This window comes from Malurus melanocephalus, unplaced genomic scaffold, assembly GCF_030028575.1.
Source record: "Malurus melanocephalus ecotype Western Australia unplaced genomic scaffold, MMel_1.1 scaffold_240, whole genome shotgun sequence".
Lineage (NCBI taxonomy): Eukaryota > Metazoa > Chordata > Aves > Passeriformes > Maluridae > Malurus > Malurus melanocephalus.
This window is the reverse complement of record NW_026623472.1, coordinates 320,460-348,355: the sequence shown is the minus strand read 5'-3', so window position 1 is coordinate 348,355 and position 27,896 is coordinate 320,460. Positions and strand designations below refer to the sequence as shown.

The 27,896-nt window shown below is 40.8% G+C and overlaps 1 protein-coding gene across 3 annotated transcripts in view; it reads right to left on the bottom strand.

Annotated features, from left to right (window-relative positions):
• The window catches only part of GBF1 (golgi brefeldin A resistant guanine nucleotide exchange factor 1), a 103,106-nt gene that overhangs the window by 10,149 nt on the left and 65,061 nt on the right, over positions 1-27,896 (bottom strand). For 2 of the 3 annotated variants that reach the window (XM_057375140.1, XM_057375141.1), the window contains exons 5-26: positions 26,247-26,365; positions 25,512-25,620; positions 25,091-25,151; positions 23,393-23,447; positions 16,578-16,713; positions 15,524-15,753; positions 14,850-15,018; positions 14,458-14,669; positions 13,687-13,785; positions 13,079-13,273; positions 12,509-12,695; positions 11,900-12,040; positions 11,261-11,349; positions 8,086-8,288; positions 7,529-7,652; positions 7,107-7,232; positions 6,438-6,520; positions 4,030-4,266; positions 3,049-3,142; positions 1,161-1,337; positions 627-691; positions 408-531 (exon numbers count right to left, since the gene is read on the bottom strand). In XM_057375140.1, the coding sequence (XP_057231123.1) occupies positions 408-531; positions 627-691; positions 1,161-1,337; positions 3,049-3,142; positions 4,030-4,266; positions 6,438-6,520; positions 7,107-7,232; positions 7,529-7,652; positions 8,086-8,288; positions 11,261-11,349; positions 11,900-12,040; positions 12,509-12,695; positions 13,079-13,273; positions 13,687-13,785; positions 14,458-14,669; positions 14,850-15,018; positions 15,524-15,753; positions 16,578-16,713; positions 23,393-23,447; positions 25,091-25,151; positions 25,512-25,620; positions 26,247-26,365 (3,035 nt within the window). Of the gene's footprint in view, positions 1-407; positions 532-626; positions 692-1,160; positions 1,338-3,048; positions 3,143-4,029; positions 4,267-6,437; positions 6,521-7,106; positions 7,233-7,528; positions 7,653-8,085; positions 8,289-11,260; positions 11,350-11,899; positions 12,041-12,508; positions 12,696-13,078; positions 13,274-13,686; positions 13,786-14,457; positions 14,670-14,849; positions 15,019-15,523; positions 15,754-16,577; positions 16,714-21,839; positions 21,939-23,392; positions 23,448-25,090; positions 25,152-25,511; positions 25,621-26,246; positions 26,366-27,896 lie in introns of all 3 variants that reach the window. The other variant, XM_057375142.1, reaches the window with a different exon arrangement.

Here is a 27,896-nt window from a genome sequence, read left to right as displayed (position 1 = left end):
ACCTGATACGTGCTAGACAGATTTTAACAGGTAACTCCTCTGGCCACACATCTCAAACCCCAGGTTCCGATTCTGTTGGCACCATATACCTTAACAATGTCTTGGAAAAGATATGTTGTTCAAGAATTCATTAATTTGTCTTCAAATATACGACTGTGATGCCCAGGGCAGATCCCAGACAAGGGAATCATTCTTGTTTTGATGTCGCAGTACATTTGTGCACAGCAGCACAAAAGACCATTTAGCTGTCAATCCATACACGCTCCTCAGTAGATTCTTTCAGTTCCCAAGTCTCCTGTTACCTGCAACACTGCCAAGGAGCATGCATATTTATGCTTCTGTTGTCTGTTACCCACATAGTGCTGTCACCAAGAAAAAAAGCAGGTTCTTCTACAGCCTGTATTTACCTTTATGCATTCCAAAGCCGCTCGCTTTGCCTCCTGCGTTTCCGTAGATGGCCCTCTCATACCAGATTGCTCTGTCCCACTGAGGGTGAGCCAACTAACAAAACTCAGTACTGTTGATTCACCACTGCAAATCAGAGGACACCAGCATCAGTAAGAAAACAAGAAATCATGTTATTTTCCAGTACAAAAAAGACTGCCTGGGACATCTATGCCACTCACCGATTAGATGGTGTCTCCTCACGCTGCAGATAGATTTTACCATTAGGATCCACAAAGTCTTCGACCTGGAACACAGACCAGGACATACATATGGCCAGTTATGCACTTCTTTATAGCTGTTCCCCCCAACCCTATTATACTTCTCTTAGTGACAAAACACTACAGCAAACAGCCCACACGTGTGCAGTCAAACCCAGCTCGTCACCCCACTATCCTGTCAGTGAAGTGCCACTCTGATCTGGCAACACCAATGCTCTAGCACTTCATGCCTTCAAGCATGTCCCTCTTCTACATGACATTCAAAATCTGTTCAAGTAAAACAAATGCTGGAATTCCTCAAATGTAACAAGAAGTAAAATGAGAAAAAATGAAATAAGCTACAAAACAAGCTGCAATAACTTAAACAGTATACCCTTCACAGGCTTACAGGTTCTGTACACGCTACCAAAGTCAGGCCTTTGCAAGAGATCTCCCCTACTTTTGGAAGGGGCTCTATGAAAAGCCAGCTTCCCACTCCCCTAACTCTTCAGTTACCTCCACCATGGCCTTGGGAAGCAGCTCTGCTCGGAAAAGCTGTAGCATGGCCTCCATGATGTTTTTCCAGCCCTCTCGCAGAATGTCACCATGGCGATGGGCCAAGTGAAACACGGTCTTTGCTGCAATATGGGCCTTGGGATTACTTCCAAAAACAGTGGGCAGGTTCTCAATAGACTGCAGGAAAGAAGAGGCGGTGGCAATCAGTCAGAAAGAGATGTTTTCTTTTTAATACTAATTAGGGCAGATGCTTCAGAACTGGTTATGTGAAAGATAACAATCCTCTGTATGATGCTTGGATAACTCCTCAGCTCATACTCACTTTGCACAAAAACAAGGTCAAGGTGGCTGACCTAACAGAAGCTGAATCATTGAATCACTCAGATGTAAGCTCCCCAAGAATGACAACAACACAGAACATTTTGAAAGTGCTTGTTGAAAACTCACTAATTTATTCTGCTACTGAGCTCAGTTCAGGATCAAAGCCTTCAGCAAAAAGTACCACATCTCCTCTGGTACAGCAATTACTCTGCTGTGCTGTTAGAGAAGGGAACTACAGCCAAAGCCATTACTGACTTGCAAAGTTACTCCTACTACTACCTAACAGCAAGATTCAAAATAACTCAATCCTAATGTGGAGTCTCTGCCAATAATTGTTGGATCACAAATCCTCATAATCTGTTCAACACACTCACAGCTTTTCCAAATACAGAAAGTGTGCTAAGTTACTGAAATCAACCAAGCATATGCTGCCCAAACAAGAAAAACACCAGCAACCATGTGAGCTAGTACCAAACAGTGTAACATDCTCCTTGTTTCTGCAGTTACTTAAGGTCACTGCAATGTTCCTTTTTATAAGAGATGGGCTTTGCCGTTCTCTTGTTTATGGGGACAAAATCCATATTTACCCTGTCATCAAGAATGGAAGGGAAGACAACAGACTGAAGGAGTCAATCTATCCTATCTCAGATGTGAAGTTCAGAAAAACTAGCTCTTGCTTCAGCCAAACTGCTGCCAAAACTGTTATCTAAATGGGTCTTTGATTTAGAAGCAAGCTCCAGTAGAAGTGCCAGTGAAATCTGGCAGAAATGCAACCAACAGTTTTGGGTTTTTCCATCGTTGCTATGGGGAAACCACATGAATACATATATCACTGAAGTGTCCAAGAGCAAACAGCAACATGCCTGAATTTTCACTGTGGCAAGAAGCCACACCACTGAAAACCACACACACAGATTTTGCTACTATGTATACACTGAGTCAGTATGAGTCTTAACTGTGGGTCATGAAATGGGGCACTCATTCTTTTTAATCACGTAAACTTTCTCCATGTTCCTTTCCATTGCCCCTCTTTCAATCAAAATGGCCATGTGTAGCAGCTGCAATGCATGGAGAGGATGCCTGCTTTGACTCTTCAGTCCTCTGAAGATGGCCCCTCCTTCTTCCCTTCGTCCAGATTCTTAAATATTTGTTCAGTGGTCCTATTCCACTACTGTCTCCAAGCCTTACAGGAATTTAGGACAGCAAAAAGTAACTAACATACTTGGAATCTGGCCAAAGATACAAACTCGGCCTTCTTCAAATCCAGAAGTCCCTGATTCTATGCCATCACCAAAAGACATGCTTACTTAATCAACTTAGACATCAAGGCATTCTGCTCTGCACAAACTGACACTTCTGAATAGAAGAAAATTTGCATATTTGAACCTGTCCTAATTCCCTCTTGAGTACACATTTCCCATTGCTTCCTTCAGAAAACTTTGGACAGGAGCTGATAGAGACCTATAGGTACCATGATAACTAAAATAAGCAAATATTCCTGCTTAACAGAAGAAGAGAGCTCCAGTGTACGAGAAGTGACGCTTCTTTCCCCTCCTTGCAAACTTACCTCGCTGCTGAGAGCTGTAAACTTGCAGAGGGAAATTATGAGATTGTCAAACACATCACTAAGGCCATAATGAGCAGAAATCATTGCACATTTCCTGGGAAAAGAAGAAAACAGAAAATAATGTACTAAGCACTGACAAGTTTGTCTACAGGACAGCAAATCTGAGACCCTGTTGATATTTTAGATCTCCCACTCCACCCACCCCGAAAGAATGCTTATGTATAGAAGTCTACTATTATTGCTCAAATAAGCTCAATCCTTATCCACAGATACTGATATTTGTCTATGGTGATGCAACGATTCTTTTAAAGATGTGAGTCTAAATGCACCTGAGCATTATAKCCAATCTCCTGTCCTGACATAAGACAGAGCTGCTGAGATTGGTGGTAGTGTTGAAGTCCAGTTTTCAAGGTATCATGGCTACAGCAATGTATTAAAACAGATCTTTAAAACTATGATCAAAACATCATTTGGTCTGATCTAAGCAAGGCCAAAGATCATTCCAATAGCGCTGCTCACAGATGGCAAGTTTTTTGACTATAGGTCATTTGGGAAGGAAAAAAAAAAATCTCCCATCATGTTCAGCCACAGCTATGGACTCATACACATGAAATGTTTTGTTCTTACATGGAGATTTTGCCAACATCACCGTGCATGTTAGGAGTGACTTTTCCCCCTCACTTCTAAACAGCCCAGTAGATCCTTTAAATGCAACCCGGTTAGAGTTTAAAAATATGTACCCCAGGCACTTTATTACAACACAGCAGTCAAGCTGAACAGAGAGTAGCAACCCAGAGAGGCCAAGAGTGGATGAACTGATACAAATGACAGAACACTAGAGGATTGTAGATCATAAAAMAGTGCTTTTCAGTTGCTAGGAAAAGCAACATTTGATATTTACTGTGATGTCTCTCTAGAAGATAAACAGGAGCCTATGGCCACACATTTACTCTTMTGGGTCTTTATGAAGGTGAGAGTTACCTGAAACCAGAGATAGCCTTCTGGATTATTGTTTCCTCTAAGCTCTTATCAAAAACATAAGAAAGTGCTGCAATGGTTGGCCCCCACGTCATGGTGAAGAGGTCATGGTCATAACTTCCAGGAGGCACATGGAGAAATATTCCCTCGTCAGTGGCACCACGATGTAGCAGGACATTCCAGATATAGTTTTCCTTCACCAGACCCGTCTGTTCTTCTGGCATCACTATCTCATCATTTCTACACGGCAAGAAAGCAGAAAGATTGAATTTTTCATTCTGAGCCAAACCTAACATTTACACAGTGCGTTTCATTACATGGTCCCAGAGCTAAGCAATACCTAYTTTGGAATGATTTTGCCAACTCCTGGCTTCTCAGAAGCACCCAGCAGCAATGTGTAAGGTCAGCATGGAAGAAGCAGCTACCTACTGCTACAAGTGCAAACCACAACACATGCTGCCATTAAATGAGGGAAATTCTGGGCAGCACGCTGGCAAAGCTTCAACCCCACCTCAACTCTCGCCCTATTAAGAGTGCGCTCTATATTTCAAGATTTCCAGTTGAAATTGTTACACTGTTGCAGTCAACAGCAGGCAAGAGTATCCCTACATAAAAATAATGGAAATATTCAGATTATGTGAAAATCAATTATTAGAAAGCCAAGCAGTACAAAATTAAGGATAAAACAAGAAACCAAAAGTACGATGCGTGGTTTATAACCAGGGTACCCCAGCTCTTACTCTAGGTTGCCTAAGACTACACAGTAATGATTAATGCCAATTACTACTTGCAATCCCAGACTAAAATCTATAAAGTCTAAATACATACTCTCTAGACCTGGGTAACAATGCACAAGAGAAAATACTCTGCAATGAATAACTTAGTGAACAAGGGCCTCAAACCTACTAAGAATAGCAGATTGCAGCCAATCTGAAAAGTAGAGTTCTATCTGCAACAATCAAAAAATAACATACTTCAATTGCCAAAGAAGCAATTTTCGTATGCTAACAACAAGTACAAAAACTGCTCTTGTTTTATGCATAAGAAATAAGCTCTTCTCAATTTCAGGTGCTGGCATATTTTGACAAGAGMTGTTATTACTGTGATTATACAGGAAAGTAAGTTTGCAGTCAATAGTGCATTATTTCTAAAATTTCATATATGATTGAAATTAACAGAAGCAAGTGAATGGGTTTACTTGGAAAGTATCAGGAAATGAAATTGTGCTACAAGTGAAATGCTACAGTTCTGAAGAGAACCTGCACTACTTCATGCAGATTGCAGTCTGATTTTTTTTCCCCTAATAATACAAATAAAATAAACAGCTCCTCAGTCTCAACTACGACACTGGTGCAATCTATCTGAGATGGAGCAATACTGAAACGTTACACCAATTATTCTAATCATAGAACAAACTGGAAAAGCTGAATTATCTGGTGAAGGGGGGATAAAGAGAAATAGACTGGGATAGAGGCACTAGACAACAAAGATACGTGTACATGCTCAGTGTAGTATTCAAAACATTAAGAACATCCTCAGGGGAGAGAGGCCTATCAAAACTAGAGCTCTATTTGAAAGCTAGAGCTACCTCTTGAAAAAATTCCAGACATTCAGGGCAAGCATCACCCCACCCTTCTGGAGAAGTCTCAAATGGAAGAGCCTAATCACACTGCCCTGCTTCCAGCAGGAGCTTGTGCCTGCCACTGCAGATGGAAATCAGCTGACACTCAGTCCCATCCTGTCTCCTCAGAGATGCAATCCTCTCAGCTTCAAATTGGCTGGGCCTAGGTTTACTGATTTACTGATTTTTGAGCTATGATTAAAGCTTCCCACCCAAAGCTAGCTTGTGCACAAAAAAGCCTCAGCCATCAGGAAGCCTCCTCAAATACTGCTTAGTGTGCCAAAAACTTCAGGAGTAGCAGAAGGAGCTGSTGCAGACAGCTGGCTCATACGAAGAGCTCAAAAGCAGAATGTAGTAAACAGACCTGCACACATTGTGTCAGGGCACAAATGCTGCACTAGGGATGAGACATTATATCTTGAACTACATAAAAGGTGCTAAAAATGTCTAGAGKCCTGGTCTGGAGAACAGAGCCTTCCTAGATACAGCATTTCACATGTGCTGGTCTTGCTCAGTCATTCTTTTCCATATTCATAGAAGTTACGTATTTTTTAACTTCAGTTTAAGCTCTGGATTAAACTACCAGGGCAAAAATCCAAGATACAAATCCAAGTGCAATTGTTGTGACAGGCTTATTTMCCACAGACTCACACAGAGCTGGAATCTGGTCTGAGGCAAACAGGCAYATGACTGACGAGTCTCTCCCCATACTCTCCAGATAGCTCACCAACCCTACAACTCTACACTACTCATCTCTCTGAATACACAGAGATGATAGGTTGATTCTTACTTGATGGCATGATACATGTCTTCCAGTATGTCCTGTTCAAAGTCTTTGCCTCCATTCACACCTTTCAGRTTCTTCCGGAACTCCTGAAAAAAGTTACACCAGTGTTAATTCCTAGTATCTYCAACTTGAACTGTCTGGCTAGGATCAGTACTCCACTTGTTTTTCATGGGGCCAGAAGGAGATTTTYCTGCATTCTTCAACATGCAGCCTCAAAATTCAAAGGTAAATATTATTCTTAATGGGAATACTGTGCAGTGTCCTGTCCATGATCACAAAGAAAGAACAGACACAACATGTGCTTAGCTGGGGCTGGCCATCAGAATGGCAGGCCTGTACCACTGCAGTGACACTCACATGACTTGAACTCTCTRGAAGCCCACAACAGTACAATCTTCTCAATGTTACTATGTCTTAACAATACACTTTGCTCACACAAACACAAGCCTCTTGATGAATTTGTTAAGTTTTCTGGTAAGCTCCTATTTCTTCAGGCTGTCTCTTGCCCACAGTTCCTCTCTCAAATTGTACTCAGCTGTGGTGCTGCACACCAGCTTACTGTGTACATGAGTGAAGAAGGCCAAGGAAAAGAGACAATGCCATTATATAAAAAGAGGTACTACACTGTTATCAAAACCAGAGGAGACAGATGCCTAAACTGGAAACACTCACCTCCAGAGTCATTGGGACRTTCTGCTTGCGGACATTGTGGTTGTGCTGGTCAGTGTTCAGCATAATAACTGCATAGGCCAGGGCAAAGCAGGCATCACTGTTAGCAAATGGAGACCCGTTTGATTTCTGAAAGGCAAATATATGCACAAATTAATCCTACAGGAACAATGATATCAGTGACCAAAACAGCCATTTTCCTAACCACGGTACTGAATCATCTCTGGGGCAAACACAAATCCCAGGTTCTGGCTCTAGCTTCTAAAAGGCAGCCCAGAAATCTATTTGCCACTGCCAGTTCCTACAAAACAACAGCTGCTGCTTGCAGGGCAGTCACATAGACAATTTGATCTGACATGTCCATCATAACAAGCAGATAGACAAGCAAGAGTGCAGTTTGGAGCTTTCTGCCACCAAGTACACACCCTCCAATGTTCTGTGAAGGCTTCTAACAGTCTCTGAATCACAGGTGCCTCTCCTGGTAATCTRAATGCCTCTAAATAAAGTCGTAAAGCTTCATCCAGCCTTAAACCYTGGAAGCTGAAAGTCCTGCAAAAAYAATGAAATGCAATGAGAAGCTGAAACAGGATGGGAAAGGYAGGACAAACTTAGTAACTACAAACTTAATAACTACAATCTTGTTTGCTCAGACAATAGAGAGGAGGGTGAAGAGAGAAGAAAAGAAATATACCATGATCAGGCAAAAAACAATAAAAGAGAGTCAACAATTCTACAAGTGATTATGTATGTAATTACCTCTGCAGTCTTCACAGAGACTGGCCCGGCTGAAAGGCACTCAAATATCATACTTTGATACATATCTAAGGTGTTACCATATGCAAGGGATGCACAGAATTAAGGCATGGCAGTACAGAGAGAAACAAGTGATATGAAACCAATGYCTCCAGGAACTACTGTTCTACTGCTTTTTTCATACTAAACTCTTAACTTCCTGCCTAAAGAAAYACAGAAAGATGCTTACCCAACAAAGCTTTCCAGCAAGTCTATGTTCTTACGGTCACTCACAAATTCCCCAATCATCTTTTTGTCCAGGCGAGGATTTTCCCGTAGCCACCTGGCCACTTCATTGTTGTCGATGGGGGTGGCAAGAAGGTTTTTCTCCTGCAGRAACTGTATCCCTTTCTTTGGCTTTTGGTTGAACTGCTCTGTGCCGGTTATCAGGAGCTGCAGGAAACATTCTGATAATTAGAGCTTGAAGTGCATTTCTTACTTTAGATTGTTCCTGGCATTTGAACCAAAAACAAAACAGAAGAAAGATCAGCCTCAGCAKGGTCAAGTTTACTGTACTGTGTAATCCAGGAAGAAGACTAACAAAGGACAGAAAACCTCCATTCATCACAAAATTTCACCATCAAATAGTACCGGACAGAGCAAGCATGAGCTGCCATCTTCAAAAAGCTTTAACATTTAACCAAGCAGCAAGCTCTGCTACTTCAAATGCCTCACCTGCTCTCATGTAAGCAGAGCAGACAAACACCAGGCATGTGGTAAGATCAGCCCTACCCAGTTACAACAGCAGCACTGCATTATGGTCCTCTCCTGTCCCTTTTGGCTCCAAGCTCTCACAACTATGTTGCCATCAGCAGACACGCAGCAAAAATACTTAGCACTTATTCAGCACGGGCAAGGAAGAAATGCTGCAAAAGCTAACACTAAGAACCAGCAAACATTSTCCTAGTGAGATATGGTTCCAGGAACATCTGGTATTGCAGCCTGACAAGGCTATCTGCAGGCTGGGAAGAGCAGGTACATATTTGGTTCTGAAAGATGTCAACTTAATGTTCCCTCCTAGGAAACCAGACTACCATAGTCACAGTGTAATAGAACAACTGACTAAGAAAGGGTTAACTGAATGTTCTTGTGGTGTTCAGAAAAAACAAAAGCACAAACAATGGTATGAACTTTACTAAGGAACCAGAATAAATGTCAGTTCCCTGTTAGCTCCTATCACGATCAAACTGCTAGCAATGACCTAGTGAACTAAATTCGTGATCATCATGATTACTAGCTCCCCTGGGTTTCTCAGTACCTCAGAGACCAGAGGACTGGTGGCTTCTGCTTCCCCTACCTGTGTGAACATCCTCAAAACTGCAATGAAACACAGACCCTGAAACAGCACGGAGTATACAAGGACCCAGTGAAGGCRTAACAAAAGAATAACCATGCACTGGTCTGGTCTACGAAGCCTGAAGGGACAGTATAACACTAGTAGAATTTCTRTTTAGCTGTAAATCCTGAAAGTCAAGTCCAGGTATATTCTATGGACTGGTTGAGTCCACAGACTTCTTAAAACCACTGGGAAGGAGACTGGACTGCTGGTAGTTTGCACTGCATTTATAATCACATCAGACTTGCGCTTCTCAGCTTCCAGTCACTGCCTTTGGAAACATCAAAGAAAACTTTCTGTTTGATTCATAATTTGTTTTCTGCTTTTATGTATCTTTTTTCTTCCTTCCAACTGTGGTAATGTTTAGTACTTCAGAGGTTAAAGGAAGCAGAACATGCTGCTGCCACATCAGCATCAACATTACTAAAGCTCAGCGTTGGGTGTGCCCTGTTTACATGCTCGGGATGAAACCATTACATGATTTAGAGTCAGAAAACAATTTTCCCTACACAAACTCAGAGATTTATGAACATCTTCCTGCCCTCTACTCTTGATTTCATCTAAGCTTGTTTTCCAGCACAGAAAAGCCAGAGTATTACAAAAAGTTTTCAGTTAGAACAGTGGAAGTACTATGCAAGATCCCTTCAAATTTCAGAGTCCATCAAACAAAGTTGCTATGAAAGTAAGATCTAATGCCAAAACTCAGTAGTTCCTTTGAAGACTGTGCTGATGATCACTTTCCCCCMCTGTCCTTGTGGCTGGGAAAGCCAGTTACTATTACCCCACTGCAGCACTCTGTTGCAGGTAAAGAAAAAAGTTCCCAAATACTGAAGTAAACTTCCTAGAGAGAAAGCAATGCTTCARATTACACTCAGATCCAGAGACTGCCAGAGTGCATCACAAAGCACAAATTAATATGGCAGCAGAAAGAGATGTATTTTATTTTCTTCAGTATTTTTGTTTAAGAAAGTTTAAACAAATATGACCATCAATTCCTTATAAAAATGTAAAATAAAACCACCTGTGCTGAAGAGAAAAGCCAAAAGCCTTTTAGTCAGATACAAATAAAAAACTCTTCCTCTTTACCACCAGTGAATTCTTCAAAGACATTATTTTCTTTTCAGCTATATAATCTCCTTACCCACAACTACTATAGCGACTCATGTTTCATCCAGAATAYGTATAATTTTCATACTGAAATTTAGTAATCTCTCACATCTGAAAGAACCTACCTCATGCATATGTTGTGCAAATAACACAAAATATGTACAAAGAACATGTGTGAATGAAGAAACCCCAAGGAACCAACAACAAAAACGCCCAAACAGTCCCATGTAACCCTTGGGGACTTTAACTATATTAATMCGCTGTCTCTGGAGGTGAACGAGTTGACCAGTACCAGATGTTTGACAGACAGATAAATACCAAGCCATTAGCATGSAGTACCTTTATCAACACTAGGTCTAGACTGGACCCACTCAGGAAATGGAAAAGCTGTATAAAGTTTAGACTGTAATTTGGATTAATGAGTTTCAAGGAAACAGACTCCAAAAACAAAGAATGTTTTTGCCACAATCAAGGCAATCTTTTTGGCTATCCTTATGACCTAATAAATCAGAATAGCAGACTACTTAATTTCTACTACAGGCCTCTTGGTACTCTCCCCATTTACATCTTTGGTAAGAGTAGTGAAGGTGCCCTTTTGATCGAAGTACCTGATTATCTCCATATAATGAAYACTAAATCCAGCGACTTTCCCACCCAGAAATCACGTGGACCTAGCTTACAAACTGTGCCACAAAATTTCCCCAACACCTCTTGCAACCTTCAGCACAACTAAACCAGAACAGGCAATAATCACTGCTGTCTCTGCAGTATAGCAAGTGTAGCAAGATTTTCAGTGGCTGACTCTGATCAGCAGAGACAAGAACTCAAAATTTCTGAGATATGACCAGTCATGCAAAGYCCCCATGGGATGGGAAATAGAAGAACACTCAAAGATCCATCTGCAGTATATTTCAAACCATACCTTCTTTTTGTTCTTAATCTGCATGAGTTCCTGAGGACTTGGAAGGACACAAGAAAATCGAGTYGGTTTCCTGGGGATACTCTTCTCAGCTAGAAGGACAAAGCATCATTACAGTCAAACCTATCCTCAGAGTAGCACTCGGCATGGGAGTGTCCAATACCAGCTTTCAGTCTTGGGGTCTTTGCTGCAATATGCTATCCTGTAAATGGTAGTCACACTTCTATTTAATTATTGCATTCATCCCACCCACAATTTTTCAGCATAATTGCATAGTAGCTTCTTGTCCTGGACAATTTCACACAGCCACAAGATTTAATTTTCTGGCTATTTTCAGTACCTAGATTACTGATTCCCTGCAGAGCCCTAACTTCCTTCAAAACACTAAGCACTGCTATGAATTCATAWACTTTTGACACAAAGTGACCCATGAAATCTAACCCCTCCCAGAAGAAATGCAACAGTTAGTAGGCATAAAAGTACACATATAATAAACAAATATTTACCATATACCTCATTCCAATTTTGAACAGAATAGCTACAGTGGTCCACACTACAGCAGGACCTGCCAGCAACTATCAGGGCCATTCTTAGCATATAGACACCCAGGGTATTGTGTCAAGGTACTGCAGAGATTATTACCTGCCTCACTGCCTCCTTCCAATTCTATACAGCTCTCCTTCATGTGGTCAGCCATAAGGCATCCACTGGTGGGAGGACATACCCGAGCTGGCTCTGAGACTGCACTGGAAGATCTTCCCTCACTGAATATTCTCTCAACATCTGTAGAAGTTAAAACAAACAAACAAGCACACAAAACCCACAAAAAAATCCCAAGCTAACACCAACACAGAAGCAAACCCACAGGCCAAGAAAATGCTACTATTCAGAAATACTGAACTGATTACTCTAAATTGAATATGTGGTTGTTCAAAGGAGCTCCTGCCAGTAACCATGACTTTGCAGTGTCCTTAGTATTTTGTCTACATTAATTCCTTGGCACACCCCATTCCGTTGTGATTGCCAGTCTTGATATGGTCTCTGTATTGTCTCGTGAGAGACAAATTTTAATATCTGTAATTTTTACAAATAGTAAGGTTATTAACATCAGTGTGTAGTTAYGAAATATGCAACAGGAAGACTGAAAACATGTATTTTAAGGAGTTTACCATGTCAGCAACCAAAATGAGATCTTCAAGTTTAACACATGACTAAGCTTAATATTAAAATAACAAAAGAAARGGGTCTTACTATTGCTTGTTTCTTTGGTGCTGTTGATGGTTTCTGGGCTGGGTTTGACAACTTCCTTCTCTTGTTGATGTATAGTACTCAGCACTTTGGCCTGGCAGTGTGCCTCAGTGCTATCTATCACTGTCAGCAATGCTTCCAGAGACAGAAGATGGACAGTATACAACTGTCCAGAAACTGGGAAGGCATTCTGGGAAAGAACATGTAAGTATTAGTCAACTTCCATGTCTCTCTCACCATACTGGGGGAAGTAAGATTCCCCCCACAGCCTGGGGAAGGCAGAAAAATAGAATAGAACACCCTATGTTTCTAGCCTGCATTTAATAATTTATTTGCTTTGACATTATAGAAACACCCTATGTTTCTAGCCTACATTTAACAATTTATTTGCTCTGACATTATTAAAGCATCATGACTATCCTTTTTCTCTTCTGCTTCCAAATGTTAAATGGCCATTCTCATCTCTACAGCCTACTCACCCCGGACCTTCTGACCACTCCCATTGTTCAGTTCTGCCCTGAGTCCCAGGCTGCCCCTCCCTGCACCCCGCGCCCCCCAGCCGTGGTTCAGCACCTTGGAGAGCAGCTTGGTGAGCTCCTCGAAGAGGTTGGCACAGTAGTAATCGCAGTCGTAGTTAATGTACAGCTCGGTCACGAAACTGGGAATCCTCCACAGCTGAACAATGGCTTCCAAAGCCATCTCCTTCATTTCATAGGGCATCTTTGGGTTTTCCACAGTGATTATTTCCATCAGCTTCTTCATATACATCTGGCAGAAACACAGGGCAGCTCAGTTTAAGGAAAGAAAAAAGAAAGCAGGACAGTGAACAGCTTTGAGGACTACAGAAAGATTTAAGCTTCATCTTCCCACATAACATTCCACTTTTAATGATRGCTTATTCTGAAGGAGGTTGTAAAAAGGTTTCAAACAGTTCTACTGTTCAGTGCACCYGGATTTGCTGTTCTAAAAGAACAGTCTGAAGGCACGTAGCATAGTATACCAGTCTCAAAAACATTTGATTTTCCAATAAAAAAAGGGGTTCACACAGCCTACCCATAACATGGAGTCAYGTATACAAACATAAATCAACACTTAGACTCTATTTTACTGTCCAGATACAAGCATTTAACTGAAGGCAAATAAACTATTGCCAGGCACCCACCAATACCCAAAAAACTCACCTCCAGCTGGAATTTCAGATGCTCTCTCATGCTCTCAAAGAGAAGAAAGCACACCCTGAGGGAGGCAGCATACAGATTGAGCCGTTCAACACTCAGCAGCTAAACAAGAAACAAAAATCCCTTTAAGAAYTACAAAGGCAAGTCATTACGTGCTGTAAGTAGCAGTGCTGTGGCACTGCAGGCATCACCTGCAACCAGCCAAAGATCCACACACTGCCTCCCATAGCAATGAGATTTTAAACAACCAGCCCCTTGTTCAGTCTCCCGGTCCCATTTTTTGCTAGTGAGGATGAATACACTTAATTCTTATCTGTGTGTGGTAACACTTTATGTACTACAACTTGATTATTTTGCCAAGTTCACAGAGACTTAGTGGTGAAGGAATCTGGGAGAGGACCTGTCTCTGAGATGGCCCCAGTACAATTTATAGCTTGATATCCCCCAAAGATTCTGCCTATACTGAGCTGGTAACTTGCATCCATAATTACCTCTAAATCAATTATATCAAAACACAGTGTAATCCCACAGTAWCAGTCCATTCATATCATCCCCATCCTTCTTGGCCCTGGTCTGCAGAAAAAAGGACAACAGCCTCTCTGGCTTTGCAACAGCGCTGTTTGGTGCAACTCAGAACTCTCATTGCAATACAGCAGAGAGCTTGTTTGAAGACCTGCCAAACCTCACAACACTGAATACCAATGCACTCCTCGATGCAAATTCATATCTGACTCCCCAAAGCCCACATGCCATGCGAGCATAAGCCAGACTCACTTGAAATAGGTGCCGGCACAACTCCTCCTTCACGAGTCCCAAGAGAGACTGGCAGTTGGCAATGGGTGCTGACTCCAGGGCGACTGTCAGCAGCTGCAGACCCATGTGGATCATCACCTCAGAGTTGTGGCGGTCATGAGGGTTGGTGAGTGAGATGAGAAAACGGAACAGTTCCCTAATACATGGCAACCCATAAGGGACCAGAGCTGCTCCTAAAGCAAAAACAAAGATTAGCAGTCTAAACTTGCATTTGCTTTTTCGCAGGTGCCTAGTAAGTGTTAAAAATTTGTTACAGATCACCTAAGGAACAGGAGCATATCACACTCTTAGCAGGCAGTGAAACATAACAGTGGAAATGAGACAGGACTTCAGCAGCATTGCCCACCTCTCACCTTCTTTTTGRGAAGACTGAGTAAATCGTACTCCCCGGGGATTTACATAGTCCATGTCATGAACTGAGGCAGAGTCAGAATGTTCTGCTACAGATGTGCACTCCTCTAGGACCTCAGGGATAGACTCGACAGAAGCTGACTGGACCTTCTCCTCTCTCAGACTTTCATTCTTCATTGGTATGGCATTTGAGAATGAAAAAAGGACAAGAAGAGTTAACAAGCACTAGCCAAGTGAAAAACAAAGGCTCCTTTGTTCACAGTTAATTTGTAACTCTTAAGRCAACACAGATCACTAATGGAAGAGTATCAGAAAAATAAAATTCAAGAGAAAAGAGCCTCTACATAAGCTAAAACCCTCTCTACCCTTTCACTTACATCTAGCTCTCATCTGCTTTACATAACTYTAGGTTGTGAGAATAAGGACTTTACTTCAAAAACACTCCTATAACCTATCAGTTTTTACTGCCTCTGAGGTTAGAATTTTGCTCGTTTTTTTGTTTTAAATGCCACATAACTTCAGCACTCTTCTTCTGTTTAAGCCTTCCTGGCATTTTTACCATTCAAAAATCTGCAGCTCTGAAATGTTCCCTGCAGCACTATGATCCAGCCCCTCAACAGCATTAGGAAGTGTTATTCTGGGAGTTGGAACTTTTTTCTAAGTTATATTAATGTACCTGGAGTTCAGGCTGATTTTGATTTTCAGTGGCTTTGGCCTCATTTGAAGGTGTTCCTGCATTAAGTCCCAAAGAAGTGACTTGGTCCAAGTCAGTCAGGTCTTCCTTGGAGGTTGTCTGTGAGGACAGCTCCAACCCACTGTCYGTAACAGGGCTGACAGCAGATGAAACATTTTCTGAGCTCCCAGAGGAGCTGGGAGAAGGAGCATCTATGAAAGCAACTCCGCTTGCTGATGAGAAACAGCAGCAAAATGATTAGTATTACTCTGTGCCTCAACCACACATTCATGCATTAAATACAGCAACAAAGAATTCTTTCATTACCAGTTCACACTACAAATGGTCTCAAACAGCAGCACACTCATGTGAGAGAATGCAAATAAACTGAGATTTCTCTTGCTAGGTATTAATGAATTAAGTAGATGAACATAGGAGATACTCACAGTTCTCCAAAAATTTAACACAATAGTTGGAGTCTAACAGACCCAGCAAATTAGTTAACTAATTCAGTTAGATGAAGAGTGAGAGCATCTACATAAGAAGGAATCYGAAAATAGTCCAAAAGATGTACCTTAATACAACAGCCCAACCACTTTAAATACTCGCATCAAGAATTAGTCATTCCTTCAAAATGAGAATTTTAACTTGATTCTAGGGCAGGRCCTATTTCTTTAATTCTTCCTAAACAAATGAAATCACAATACAATTCAAATGGGTCTGAAATTTGAGCAGTGAAGAATTTTTACTATTTTGAAATATGAGAGAGTGCTCCATGAATTTAAGTGTTCCTTTTGAAGAAACCCACATATTTGGAGCTCTCATTGTTCTGAGAAAACTTAAAAAAATTTTAAACTCATAAAAATTTTAAACTCATATTTAAAAAGGAGAAGATATAATGCAGGACAGGGTAATAAGGGCACAAACCAGAGCTACGTTATGAATTTACACATGAAATGTGTATAGTTTTGCACAGGATTGTTTTATTGACCACTTGATTTTTTGTAATGTCTTAAATAAGCAGAAGACTGCTCTCTTGAAACAGATTTCAACTTACCTGTGGTATTAGTAGCATTGCCTGCTGACTGTTCTGTCCCAGGAGAGACCTTAGTTACATGTCGAGGAGGTCTAGGTGATCTCTTCTGCTTTTTCCATTTTGATGATTCACTCATTCCTCCAGCTCTCATTTTCARCTGAAAACCAATAACATTAAGAGTATCAGTATTGCAAAACCACATAGCATAATGGATGACACAAGCCAACCCACAAAGGCTACCTCATGCCCTCAAAGTCAGGCAATAGCACTTAAATATATCACACTTAAATATACCACACAAATTAATCAGCACTTCAAAATCATGCAAACTATCCCCTGACTCCCCACATATTAGCCAACACTCCACACCCAAATCAAGGGACAATTAACCGCAGTTACTCTGCTATAACATTCACTTAACAGTTCAATTATCACAGTATTCCCTATCAATATCTCCCAGCTTTAAATTAGGATAAAGAATTCTCTTATACCTACAGGCCCATGTCAAATCTCTTTGCTTTTACCAAAGCTCCTAGACTTCCAAAGGGCATCAATTAAAGTACACAAGCAAGTATTAGTTAGGYTTGACATTAAACTTTCACCATCTATGTATCAAGCTGGGAATGAAGCCTGAGCACCCAGTCCCACACTGCAGCTCTGCCCCTTGTCTCTTGCCTTAATTCACTTTTCATCTTTACAACAATGCTATGCTCACTTTCCTCCAGGTATCTTTCACTAATAACAAATATTTCTAAAACTTCACTCACTCCTGCTGCATGTTATATTGAAARTATCACCCTAGAGATTCAGAAACAAACCCTTCTGCTTTCACCTGCCTTCTGTCATTACTTCTCTTCAGATCTAAATCTAACCTGACTCTTGACATGCTTGTTGACYGAGATCCTACTTCTAGTTTGTATACAGATTTTTGATGGGGAAAACAAGAACAACAGCAAGAGCAGTGCAGACTGTGGGGCACTTGCTGCACAGCATTGTTATTTCAGGCATGCAGAGATGCTTCCCAAAAACAGTATGATATTTAGTCACATGGCTAATGGCCCTGGCCAGCATGAAAACTGGTTCCTTACAAAGTACATTCTTCCAAGTGTAGGATTGCATCTATTCTTGTGTGTGGTAGCTGCAGTCAGCTTTTCTGATGCTGCCACCTCTTCAGTTTGGGTGCCAATTTAAGACTGAACAGGTACTTTGCACGTAGTGGAAACCATTCAGCCAGCTTCAGTACCAGGCCCTATTTGGTATTCATCTTTGTAGATTTATCACAGTTAAGTTTTATTTTGGGCTATAATATTCCTTGCATCTCTAGCATCAGATTTAATTCATGTAGAAGGCAGTTATATTCTTTAGTCTCTTCCTTTTTCTGCAACTTACCTCCTTCCAACTACTCCTACTCTTAAATGCCAATTACCTTCTAGGTTACCCTACTGTTTTTCCTTCTCTTTCCAMTTTCCAGGTAGAATTCTAACTCCTTGTATATGGCCTCAGCCTGYATTCCTTCCCATTTAAACAAAGCATGTGAAAATGTTATGTCCCAGTGCAGTAAACCATTTGTGCAACTTTTCTTTGCACCACAAATTGTATTTGTTTGATGACTAATCCCCAAGTTTTAGCTATGCTACAGTTTTGTTGCGCATGCTAATAAATAGATTCAGAATTACTTTGCTCTTTGTTATTTCCTWCAAATACTACAGCAAGAACTTCTGGCAAATACTTACGAGACAAGCACACAGTTAAAAGTAAAATTCTGTCAATTTCAGAATGTTTTACAATGCTTATGGATCACAATCCTTTCATGTCAAAATTATCAGCTCTCTCATCTTTCCTATTTACTGCTTCATAGGGGTACATAAAATGTGTTACCTTTGATTCTTGCCAATTTCTAAAATCTGAGCCTTAAATATTATCAATAGCTTTATTTACTAAAGGCTTAAGCTACAAATTAGATCAGTTTTACTTACCAGCCATTCTAGAAATAGTGGTATTTTTTTTCTCCTTTTTCAGTAACATTTACTATAAGATCTGAAGACTTATGGTTCATTGYACCAAACCACTTTCATTAGGAAGGCAACCTGGAGGCATTATGTGCTAAACCAATAAAGTCMATTTCACATAATTTAAAAACAGACTTTGTTTCTAGCTACTAAATCRTGTTATCATTATTTGCCAGGTTGAAAGTTACTTGCAGCAGGATGCAAAACTGAATYAGGAAAAGCAAAACAAAACCGAGGTACTGGTATGGGCTAACCATGTACCACTCCTTTTGCCCTCAGTCATGCTCCTGAGAAAAACCAACTTCTCAAACATTCTATCAGACATTGCAAGCTGACCATTTAATTGCTATTTCTAATCTCCCTTTCACACAACACCAAATACCACCTCAGTTTAACACTAACCCTTTTCCTCAGACACAAAATCCACCCTCTGCGATTGTCTTGTGTTTTGTTTCAACTCCCAAGATTCCACCTCTTCATGAGGCTCATAAGATATAGGCCCATATGTAATAATTTTGATGAACCTGTGCCATCTTTCAGAGACTCACAGTTACAGCAACTTCACATGGATGGGGAACAGTTCAGTCAGGCAAGCAAGAAGACCCCCTTGATTTTTAAAGAATCCAAAACTTTAATCACAGTATAAATAATTTAGACCAGAATCGAAGTTTATTTCAGCATCTTTTTTTTTTTTTTTTATGTGTGTGTTGTGGTGTTTTTGGGGATTTTGGCTGGGTTTGGGTTTTTTGCTTGCTTGTTGTTTTGTTGGGTTTTTTGTTTGTTTGCTGTTGTTTATTTGTTTTTGTTTGAATTTGTTTGGGTTTTTTTTTTTGCATGGAATGAAGGGGTGGGCAGGGTGAGACAAAATTACCTAGTAGGTCTTTTCCATCTCATAGCATCCAATCTCTACATTCTACACAAAACAAGTACCTTTTATTAGAATTACCTAGTAGGATTACCTAGGACTACTTCCTATATAATTTTGCCCTCCCTCTTTTTTTTTTCCTTTTGCTATCCCCTTTTGCTTCAATGCAGCAAACTACTGCACAGCTTTAAAAAATCAGCGGAAGTAAACAGAAATGCTTAATAAAAATGTTTCACCAATGTTAAGTGGCTATTTGCTGTTTTACCAAACACACACTGAATTAGGGAATTCTAAAACAATACATGTATCAAAGGACAGCAAAGTAACATCATTCCTTCTGGATTTTCTTTGAATTAAAAGGTAACAATCTCATGACTCCTTGTTTTTAATATTAGTATGAAATATTTAAAAAACACTTGTACAGTTTGCCTTCAACTAAAGGAACTATTTATAAAGCTTGCCTTCAATTGCAAGGCATTTCCCAATTTCTCCTGAAAACTTCATTGTATGACAGGCTGAGATTTTAAATCTAATGATGCCTTTTTGACTAAATGCAGCAGCTAAATGGCATTTAATAGTTCACTGACATACCCTGAATCTTACACATAATCTAAAACTCTCCTTCCCTCTTCCATGCTCGGTGATAATAGACTTGCATTAGTTTTCTAATTAACACTGTCCTAGAGATTATATTAAGCTTGTACTTCAGATGGTAAAAACCATCTGAAGTTAGTATTTAAAAAATACTCTTTAAAAATGAGAGAAGGAGCTCAGAACTGTTCGATCATCTYGGAATTCAGTACAGATTCAATTACATTTATCTGAGTTACCTTTGCATAAAGAAATGCACACAAAATTATAGAAGAAAAAATGTTATAAGACTATAAATGCTTCCTTTGATAGATGAGGTTTTAAAAATAAAACCCTAGCTAAGGTCTAGGAAGATGAAGAAAAATGTAATACTACAAGATTCTTTTTAACGGGTCTGTGAGATCTCATTTTTCTACAAGCCACCTTACCTGTACTCGTTTGTTTTTCCATAAGATACTGTAAGCCTCAAGAGAAAAGGGCAGGGGCCAATGATTAGTAATTAAAGTGATTATACTAAAACATGAGCTCATTCTGGATGCAGCATGGAACTGGTCAGCACACCAAGTAGCGTTCAAGACACAAAAGCATGCAAAGAGAACGCAGTCCACGATCCGASTCCTGGAGACACCGAGGCAGTCCAGTCATCTCCCTTACATACCTGCCTGTACTGCAACAGCTAAGGAAAGTTATTTGGTAAAATGCATTTATGCATCTTAGGCAACTATGAATAAAATCCACCCCAAAAATCTGTGAAAATTCAGATTTATGTTCCTCCTCACTCCCGCTGCAGAAGCCAATGTTTAGCTACAGGTCTTTCTACTGCAAAGAGAAACATTTCTTAGTCTTTTCTTCCGTGTATAAATCTCTAATTCTGCAAGTCTTGAGCCACTGCTTTTCAAACTATCCTTACATAAAAATATGTTTGGATAACTATTTTGTCTTAGACACAGGACAAACAGCATTTCTAAATGCTCTGCTCAGCTCTGTTTGGACTAAGTAATATTATTGGCAGACAAGAATTAAGCCACRTTAAGTTTATGAACCAACATGGAAAACTGAGAAGAGTCCCATCTAAGTTAGTTTTCCAGAATTACTATGATTGATCCAAACCAAATAATCTGGATGCCTACAGTACTTCTTCAGAAGTATTTTCTAGRGGAACTAGCAGGGACTAACATATTTTGTAAATCAGTTTGGCCCCACTGATTTCCCATTAGCATATACTGTGCTGGGACACATATATAATTTCAGAAGAAACATGGACAAAGATGTTGAAAATATACAGCAGTCTATTTAAAAAAAACTTTAGAAAGCATTGAACCCTGTACCAAGTAACCAAAGCTCAGAGATTCACCTTGACTAAAAAAATTTACAGCATACTGGGTTAAAATAMTCCTAAGGCATATGGAGGAGCTATGTCTATACCTACGAAAAACAGGCAAGACACACAACACTACAGAGACCAATCTACACTTTYGTGTTTCTTTTCTTTGGGTTTTCACTGTCAAATCTCACCCATGTCCTCCCACTGCCTTCCTCTGGAGGGTGCCGTGATGATGTCTTAGGTGGCACTCACCAAGACACTGAATGCTGCAGGAAATCAAGGGTCTCTCCCTCCCAATCCTGCCCCAGCTGCAGCCACAACACTGCAAAGCAACCACGGCATGCACTGTCCCCAGAAGCCATGCTGTGTCAAATGAGTGGAGGGAGATTTGCTGCACACAACGTAACTATCTCTCAGGTGGTGTTTACAAGAGAAGGAAGAGGAGAGTAAGGGGAGAAGGGAGAAGGGAAAAGGGAGAAGGGGGAGAGAGAGACCTTCAGCTTCTTAAAGAGCAATACCCTCTCTAATTGGTTCAGGGCTTTGGGCTGCTCCCCACTACTTAGCTCCAGTTTGCTGAGGAGACCTGAAGAAATCTGTGAAAGATAGGCAAATGCATGGTTTAAACAAAGCAAAATAAACCCAAAGAGAAGAATAACCTGGCAGAGTGCAAGGCTGCAGGGCAGACTCCTGGCATGCAGAGCAAAGAGACAGTACAGGGTAACTGCACAGACCAGACACAAGACAGAGCATCACTGAACCAAGCTGGGAGCAGCCATCACTCGATAAGGGCAGCCTTCCTAAATTCAGTCACCTTCACTTTACACCTTCTGTGCACAGACCATGACACAGCCTGACACCTGCTGTACGTTAGCCTCATTTCTAGCTTTCTGTAGGCCAGCCTACCATCATCTCAAATCCTGGGACTTTTCTCCCACAGCAAGAGAAACAAGCAGTCATTAGTTTGCTATACAAGAAGTAAAGCCCTAAGCTTTACTAGATTTCCGATTCCTACAATCAAGCATTCAGTCTCTCAAAGCACTGCTATACTGGCYCTGAAATGTACATTTACCCTATGTTGTACCTTTCCTCATCTCATTAAAATAAAAGCAGAGTGGAAGTTATAAATGGTATATTCAGCGTTAAGTTCAAAGGTGATTATTTCTTTTCTAGTGCTTTCCCCCATCCTGTGGCTCTCACAGCAGAATCTGTTACCTTTATTGACATTCTTCATATGGAAGATAAAGAATATAGAAATATAGAAGTACAYATTGGAGTTCCTCAAGAGGACCTCCCTCCACCTAAGAAATTACTACATTAATAATCATATAAGGTCACATYATTTATTCGAAATACTGAACCCGGCTCTAAAAACCTCACTGTATTTATCAAGATGGGGTGTTGAACAAATCCAGAACTTACACCCTCAGACAACTGTGCATTTAGGGAAAGAGAGATAAAGAAAGGTCTATTTTGATTTGGCTGCTCATAGAGATGGTGTTGACCATGTGAACTAAGATTTTCACTACAGAATGCAAGTCCCTTCTAGAAGCCACAAAAGCTTTTTCTACAAAAGCCAATTTCACAATGCTTTCATGCTGTTTCACCAGCCTCAAAAAGTTTCCTTTCTACACAGGAGAAACAGGAAAAAAATGTTTCTCAAAAGCTCAGTATTAGACTGAATGAATTAGTGAACAAAGAATCATGAGAAAGAAGCTGGAGAGAGAGCAGAAGACAGCAAATAACCAGATAACGTCACCATCAGGTCCCAGAACTTGCTGGGGTTTTCTAGCCCACAGCAGCTGATGGCTGTTCCCAGAATCCAAACTGTCTCACTGAGGCAGTGCTATCATTAAGACTTGCTACTGAAATGTGTGGACTTCATCCCACAGAATTAATGAAGCTAAGTCAATTTATGCAGTTAAACATGCTCTTTCAGGGAACTAGGCACTTGTAGGAACAAAGAAATACAAGTGTGAAAACAAACAAAATAGAGATGAACGCAGGCCCAAGACAGGAGCAGAACMGACAACACAGAGCTGAGCCTTACCTTCTTCATGTTTGTTCCCATGTAGCTTTTAGGCTCTTCTTTAAACTGAGGCAACCTGAAATACAAAGAGCAAGACAAAACACATAAATTTACATAGTTTAACAAGAAGGGACAAGAAACAGGATAGTCTTTCCAGCCATGCTGCAGATACTAAAAAACCCAAATAACGTTTTCTTCACAAAGAGTGACTCTCCTGATTTCTTTTCCTGCCAAAATCTGCAAGTACAGATGAGAGGTGCTTTGCATGCTATTACTAATAATAGCTGTTTTTGTATATTGATTTTCCTGCCATGTAAATACCACTTATTTTCTTTCAGTGTATGTTTTCAGCAGTGGAGTAATACATTTGTTCAAAACACGTTTCCCTGATGCTGCTAAAAACAGCTGCTGAACCAGTGTCATCGACACCAGGACTCTTGCAGTGTACATGTTATTACTAGTCATGGCAATGCTTCTCTTTGAATTTGTAGAAACCCCAGTAGATTTCCTGTGTTCTGCATCATAYAAACACAATTACGGTGCACAGCAAAGGTACATTTAAGCTGAACATTTTGAGATAAGCAGTTCCCACCCCAGAATGAGGTAGACTGCTCTCACCTGKGCTACCAAATGACAGTGTGCACAGCTCTACCACTCCACACATCCTGCTCTCCCTTCTGTTCCTTTACTACAGTTCTATCTTTACATGATGAGAGTATAAAAGCCTTGGAGCACAGCTTTAGCTGTTTCTTTTTCTGGAAAGCAAGATGGCTRAAGCACCCCGGCTGTTGCTGCCTTTGCCTTGCATCTCTATCCCAATGTCCACAGGCACAGATGGTGRTGGTATCACCGAGCCTTATCAAGAAGGACAGAGGAGAGGATTACACAGCAAGWAATGAAAAAGCATCAAGTAAAATTCACATATGCATCTGGAGAAAAAGTAATGYGGTCTAGCCCCTTTGAAGAGATTGATTCTGATTTTGTCCCCCATTCATCCAGCACACATGACACAGGGCACACAGGGGAGAAAAAATCTAAGATCCTATTGGAACTATGTGACAATGGGGAAAAAAATACGATGCMACAGTGTTTCAGAAGCTATCAGTTTCACCACAATCCTTTTCTACTGAAAGTATATCTGCACCTGCACATTCCCTTTTTACAATACYGAGAGGAAGTTTTCACTGCCTGGAGAAACAGTTTTGAAGTCAATGAACTTACTTGAATATAAAAGWAGTAATGTTAATCATCTGAAGGGTGTTGAAAAGGGTAGAACATTTGTCCAAGACACACGATTTCAAGAGGTTAAAATTCTCTTTGATGTGTGAGGTCAAAGCTCTCAGCCTGAAATCAACGTGTGGCTATTCAACATGRTTTTTATTCTCTGCTAAAGAGAGCTATATTTTTTAGAGCACCTTTTTTCAGTGAAGTTTGCATTCTCTGTCCTGAAACTGGTTCTCTATCCTAAAGCTCTTCATTACTTGGCTGCCCATCTCTCCTCAAAGGACACCTTAAACCAGTCAACCTTCCCTACCTCTGTCTCCCTGCAGTCTGACAGGGTCAGCCCTAGAGAAAAGTGCCAAATCCTTCATCCCCTTCCACCTCTAAATAATGACCATTTTGGATGATTTTTCTGAGGGCCCTTAAGTGGAAGTGTGGAATCTTTCTGTCCTTAGAGGGCCATCTCGGCAATGCTGAGGCAAACACAAGCAGGTTTACCTTGTGAAGAGCAGCTGCACCATGTCGACCAGAGTGTGCTCTGCAGATTTTCTCAATAACTCTGCGAAGACAAAAACAAATAACACAGGTGTCATTACTCAGTGTGATATTATCAAGAGGCTTCTTCAAGCAGACTCCCCTCCGAGTCTTGTTTACAGAGATTACGGCAAATTTATTAAAACCAGCTCCAACCCCGTGTTACTGCAAATGGTCACGGCATCACACGGTGGCGCCACACAGCTGGGGAAAAGAGCAGTCCAAACTAGTGCAGCAAACGCCCTGCAAATTTTCCATGAAGTTGTAGAAAGACACAATAACATAAAGCTCAGCAGCTTTCCATGGATGCATGCTCTACAACAGAACTAGTTAATRCTGAGGAAACCTGATCATTCCTTAGCAGCAGATATATGAACAAACCTACCACTGAGCCTCATTTCGAAGCATATGCGGAAACAGGACTGCATGATCTCACACACCGATTCATTGGTGAGGTGGGCTCCCACTGGGGTGAGCAGCAACGTCCTCAAAACCTGTGAAGAACAGCATCCATATGTACCACACTGCAATGATACTTGCATGCATTCCCAAGAGGAGGCTGCTTTCCTCAAGAAAGACTGCCATGAGTGGAAAACCTAAGGAGGTTTTTTCCTGGAGTCATTTCAAAGTGAATACTGTGCTCAAGAAGCCAATTAGGAGCCAAGAATGATCCCCTGACCTACCTCTAAAAGAGGCCTGATATGCTGCATGCTACCTAACATTGAAATTCAGAAACTAGATATCTGCTCAGAAGTACACAGACTAAAAAGGTATACAGTCCATAGGTTTGTCTCTACAAAGAATTTTTCYCAAAAACAAGTCTGAGAGTTCCATATCCTTAATTTACACCCCCGCAACACAGACCACACACAAAGTAGGATTATCAACACTACCACATTATCAAGWCTATAATTTTGAAATAATTTAATTTAAGCTTTTAATTATTTTCATTTGGAAAAGCTTTTACCACAGGTATATGAGCCATCTGTTTAAAAATAAAGTCTGTCACTAAGCTCCTACAGAGTCAAAACACTGCTCCCTCCTTTTCATCTCTATGTAACAGGATATGTTCCACAACAGGCAGCAACCATTATGGTGATTACTATTTCTCTCCACTTACCTGTAGGATTTTCATCAAGACAACCTCATCGCTCGCATGATCTGTGCCCACAAATCGGGCATGAGTGACAGCATCTGCCATGTTCTCCATCCCCTCWGCTGTGCCCTCATGGCTGGGATCTGAATAACAGAATAAAAGCATACATCAGGGAACAGCCACCTACAGCCTACCACTGGGGATGTAGGGGAGACATCTACATGGAGACACTATGTGGCCTTCAGCTTCCTCAGTTTATGTGACTTGCAGTGAGTTGACTCTATGAGAGCTAAACTCACCTCCCAGTAACAGAAAGACTTTATAACTGGGTGCTTTCAGAAAGACTTTATCAAGAGTCCACTTACATWTGCAAAAAGACATAACCTAAACAAAGAAAATAATCACAATTCCGTTGTTACTGGTTCGCTTTGTTTTTTAGATGTTTTTTAACATCGCTTAGATGTTAATTTCTAAGACGGTCTCCTGTTCCCTACAATATTGCACAATCAGCTGTTAAATGCATTCAGTGCCTCCCTGGGAATAAAAAAAAAAAACAGCTCTTAAACATAGGGAACCTAAAATGTAGTCTCATGAGAAGAAAATGCCAAACAGTTTCCACTAAATTGAGAAGGGAAAATTGTCTCTTGTTCTGCATCCCTCTCAAGGAACAAGAGCTGGGAAGGAATAGACCAGTAGCTTTCCCCAGAGAAAACAGCAGACAAACACAATCCCAGTTTGGATATCAGAGTTGCAGGCTTCYCACTTCAATCATTCATCAAGGCTCCCTCTCTCCATTTCAGTCTCCTSCAGCTACAAACAATGGTGCAGTTGAGAGAATGCTTAGGATGAGATTGTTGCTAGTAATTGTATATTGTGCTACATCACAATGGCTTCAGAAAAGCTGCCTMTGGCTTTGATTTCATTCTCACTTAAACAAAATGGCACTGAGCAAAAATCTTGATATCCTTCCACCTAAACAGTCATTAGGAAAGAAAGGGGACAACCTAAACACTGGTTAACACCTCATTAATTGGCAATGGGGCCTCTTGAACTCCAGCAAGAATGATGCTGACAGAGGAACCAAGCAAGACCTTGTATACTTTGCAGAGAAGCTCTACAGATTGTCTTTGACTCCAGTAATGTTCACACCTAGGAGGGGTTGAGCCCTAGCTATTAAAGAGAGCTGCCCTTATTGTGGTCCAGAGACAGCAGCCTCTACCACACTCTTATCCCAAGCGGCTGCAGCATAAGAAATTTCTCATACTTGCATAAAACTGGAATAGCATCCAGAATCCCATATAGATCTGCATGGGAACAGCACTTTGCCATTGCCATCTCTTACCCATCTCTATTAAGAATGAGCTGCTTGCTTTTGACACTGTTCACACACACACACACACACACACACACACACACACACACACACACACACACACACATACACAAATCTTGCATAGTTTAGAGCGAGTTCCTCTCTTTGTTTGCCAGGCAAACATCACTGAGCTATCAAGGAGTTTGTCCTAAAACCAGTCACTTTTTACCTAGATTAGCAGCACCATGCAAAAGGATACAAAATTCTGATATGGGGAAGCATTAGGTAAGAGGCCTGGCTGACAAAAGCAGTCCTCTATACACCTTCAGTAATGGCTTATAATCCAGTTAGAAGCTAATACT